This window comes from Cucumis melo, chromosome 11 (assembly GCF_025177605.1).
Source record: "Cucumis melo cultivar AY chromosome 11, USDA_Cmelo_AY_1.0, whole genome shotgun sequence".
NCBI classification, from domain to species: domain Eukaryota; kingdom Viridiplantae; phylum Streptophyta; class Magnoliopsida; order Cucurbitales; family Cucurbitaceae; genus Cucumis; species Cucumis melo.
In genome coordinates, this window is record NC_066867.1 from 27,890,232 (window position 1) to 27,894,223 (window position 3,992).

General features: G+C 28.1%; 1 protein-coding gene across 1 annotated transcript; it reads right to left on the minus strand.

The window, feature by feature from the left end:
- Window positions 1-1,662: 1,662 nt before the first annotated feature.
- On the minus strand, window positions 1,663-2,868 carry LOC103501970 (expansin-A23-like). The gene is made up of 2 exons (XM_008465755.1): window positions 2,742-2,868; window positions 1,663-2,285 (listed from the first exon to the last, which is right to left on the minus strand). The coding sequence occupies exons 1-2, from the start codon at window positions 2,866-2,868 to the stop codon at window positions 1,663-1,665; spliced, it is 750 nt and encodes a 249-aa protein (XP_008463977.1).
- Between the last annotated feature and the right edge of the window lie 1,124 nt (window positions 2,869-3,992).

The window sequence follows — 3,992 nt, forward strand, 5'->3', positions numbered from 1 at the left end:
TTTTTTTAAATAACTTCTTCTAGTCATAAAATTTGATTTTTTTTCTAAAACATCGATAAAAGATAAATAATAAATCGATAAGTTTATGGGTTGAAGAGATGTTTAGATGTTAATTTTTAAAATAGAAAAGAAAATAAAAAAGAAAAGAAAACTAATTTGATTTCAAATGGGTCCTATTTTGTAATAACATTGTAAAAAAGTTCCATGCATTTTTATTAAAGAAAAAAAAATAGTTATTAATCAATTGAATAAAAGACATTTTTCTCTTTGGAACAACCACCCCTATATGAATTTCTCTCTTAGAAGGAATCATAATGATCAAGAGGTGTGTAGTGTATAGGGTTTAATTTACCCCTTCCTTCTTTCTTTCTTTCTTTCTTTCTTTCTTTTTTGTACAAAAGATAGAAGATTGTGATCTCATTTAAGAAGGTTGAGCAACCAAGTGGGTGGTGGATGAAAAGAAAGAAGAAGAAATAAATAGTGAATATTTAGGTAAAGGAAACATAATTTTCAATTGCCATAGAGGTGTTTTAATATTAAACCACAAGTTTTTTTTTTAGTTTGAGTCTCTCTAATCTCCATCGATCTTAATTGTGATAAAAACAAAAAACAAAAAGATATTTAGTGAAAAGGACATATGGCATAATAAAACGATAATAGAGTGATCTATAGCTTAGAATGAATAATAATGAAAGGGAAAGTGGTTTGTTGAAATATTTGATTGATTATAAGAAAGAAAGCTTCTCAAGGTTTTTGGGGTGAATTTGACATATCTCATCTCATTTTGATGTTTTATATTGGTTTTAGGTCTTAATTGAAATAGTAAAGCGAACTTCGTTAAGTGACAATTTTATATAAGATGGAAAGGATTTGAGTTTGCATTAACAAACTTTCAAGCTTAAATAAAAGTCTATATATGTCAAAACCAATAAAACAAATTAACAAATATTTTTTAATATTGATGAAGTTTTGAATGTTTTTAAAACGATGTATGGTATGACAGTACATAAATAGAAGAAATATGCATACTCTATTAGTAGTAGAAGTAGAAGTTTTTTTAATAAAAAATACTCATTTAAACAACAACTTGGTATAAGGTTTTGAATGCCTCTCTCTCCTCAACAACGCCTCACAGCTATATTATGAAATAAATCCCACCAAGAATTTAATACTAACATGTCTTGTAAAAGAAATTCTAAACCTACCATCTAATTCTAATACCACATGTAACTCCACCTAACTCTTTTTTGGTTCCATTACAAGTTTTACCCAACTTTTCTTTTTTTGTTTTTCTCAAAATATGTCTTCAAATTTCCAATTTTATATTCATTAAAGTCTCCTTTAATTTCTAACAAATTTAGTTTTTGGTTTTTTTTTTCCTATCAGTTTTGAAAGCTAAAAAAATTGGTTTTTAAAAAATTGATTTTGATTTTGATTTTGTTTTTGAAATTTGACTAAGTTTTCAACTATAATATATAATTTGGTTAAAGCTTATGGGAAAATATGCGACAAAATATATTGCACACAAACTTAAAGCGTAAAGATTTGAAAATTTAAAATTAGATTGATAATATTAATTGGGTTATTGCAACAATTAGCATAAAATAAATCCAACTTGACTCTACTCAACTAAATCACATGAAAGAAAACCTACATATTGTGTTAGAAATTATATTTTCCTACAAAGTTCTGCCCAAACTCCCAAGAGCTAGGCACAACATTATCAAACTCTTTAGTCTTCCAATCACTAGTAGTAACTCTAAAAGACAAACTCTGCCCCACCAAATAGCTACCAACTTCCCAATTTTGGCCCCAATTCCTTTTCATTTGAAGCCACCCAGTAGAAGAGCCTTTAATCTGAACATCAATAACATCACCAGCACCACCAACATTGTAGGGCAAAACAAGAAGCCAATACGGGTTCCCTTTCAACTCGAACCGTATACCTCCTAGTTTATGGCAACGTGTTCTACGGTAACGAACTGGGATGACCCCAGCCCTATAAGGGGCCATTTTGGTGAACATGTAGAGAGATAGATCAAAATGGCGTTGTGGTGGATTGCACCAAATGTCTTGTGTTTTTGTGTAGTCTGGAGGACAGAAGTTTGTGGCTGTTATTTTGATTGTGCCTGCATTTGGTATGCACCAATTGTGTTCGTTGTTCACACACATTATCTCAAAACATGCTCCACAAGCTCCACCATCGTTGAACAATGCTGTGCTTAGTGCTGCTGTTGCTAGCCCATAACCTTGCTGGAATAGATTGCCATATCCACAAGCTCCTTCTGTTGCCACAAATAACCAATATATTTAATCTACAAATCATGAGCAAAATAATATAATGATGAAGTCATACTAACACATGTTAATCACATATTAGATATATAAAATTTCATATACTCTTTTATTATAAGATTTAAAATTCTTCTCGATCACATTTATATTTTCTCATACTATTAATTTTTGTACACATAAAGGAAAAGAATTTAAATGTTATTTTCTTGACCGAATACAAAAATTATTGTTACGTGCCAATTTCTTATTATGACAACTTCCTAGTATGTATAGAGATAGATGCAACTTGTGGAACGCTCAAATATTTTTCAATATAACGAAAACAAGTAAATGATAGAATTCTATAATATCTTATATATAATAATCAATAAAAAAATAATAATTAATCAATAAAGAAATAATAATTAATAGATAGTATTGTTTTTAGGGAGCATTTTCATTCTTACTCATAGTTTCACCACCTCTAAAGTCACCATAGAAAGTGGCACGTCCATCGTACCATGTAGTGTCGATCTTTTCAACATCAATAGGATTAGGAGAAGGAGAAGGAGAAAGGAGTCTAGAGGAAGCCATGGCTTGGCCAAAAATGGCCACAAAACCCAAGAGAAAAAGCAAATTATTGAACGAGTTAGCCATCAGTTTTCTTTTTAACCAATTCACTCTTTGTCTATGCAAAAATGTAAAATGGGAAGTGGTGATTTTATAGTGTATGTAGAAAATGGAGTTAAATATGAGAAAATTAAATTAATTATCTTCATTACTATATGATTAATGTTGGTCAAAGGGTGACAAAAATACCATAATTAAACGTAAAAATTGTTTAAATTATGTTAAGTAACATTCCTTCCATTTTTGGCTGTTTCAAAGTTAAATAATATTACCTAGTTTAATTTCCATGATTTTAGTTTAAATTATCATTATTGTTGTTGTTGTTTTTACTGTTTTTTAGTCCACCTTTTTTTGCTTCTTTTTAAAAAATCAAATTAGCTCCATTTCTAAATGTATATTTCATAAGAAAATAAGCTTTATTTTGAGTTAATTTTGTTCAGCATTTGTTTTTCGAATTATATGCTTAAAATTTTCATTAAAAGAAATTCTGATATAGGAAAATTAATTATTTTACAATTAGTTACAGCGTTATTTTTCTTTATGTCTTTTGGCTGTACGTATTCGAAACAATGCTATTAAAAACCAATTTCTATATAAAAATAGTTCTTTAGGAAAATATTTTCAAAATATTGTACTCATTTTCCATTACATTAGCTAGTTATTCTTTCCACTAAATTAATTCATTTTTTCCAATGGATTAAAGACAAAGATCATGTGTTGTAATTAATTAAATGTTGTAGTTAAATAGAAAAATGTCAAACCATGTTAAGTACGTAACATCTATTCCATCCTTAGTACTGTGGAATACAAATTCTATAGTTTTTGGTTTTAGAAATTATATCCGAATTTTCTTTGTATTTAAAATTATATCAAATTAACAAAGTAAAGTTTTTTCTTTACCAAGCTTTATTTTGATTTAATTACCTACAACATTTTCTTTTCGAAAAAAATGGTGATAAAATTATGTGAAACCATATGAGATATGATTAAGGTAAAGTTTCTCCAAAATGAAATGAAAATGTTCTTAATTCAAAACAAATCATTTTTCTTGACTCGTTTTTTTAATTTTATTTTATTCTAATAATTAG

Bases quoted from the DNA above. Each gene is read 5' to 3' on its own strand.
- LOC103501970 (XM_008465755.1), bottom strand. From the start codon at position 2,868: ATGGCTTCCTCTAGACTCCTTTCTCCTTCTCCTTCTCCTAATCCTATT. The intron at 2,286-2,741 runs GTAAGAATGAAA...TTGTGGCAACAG, and splicing joins TAGAGGTGGTGAAACTATGA to AAGGAGCTTGTGGATATGGC.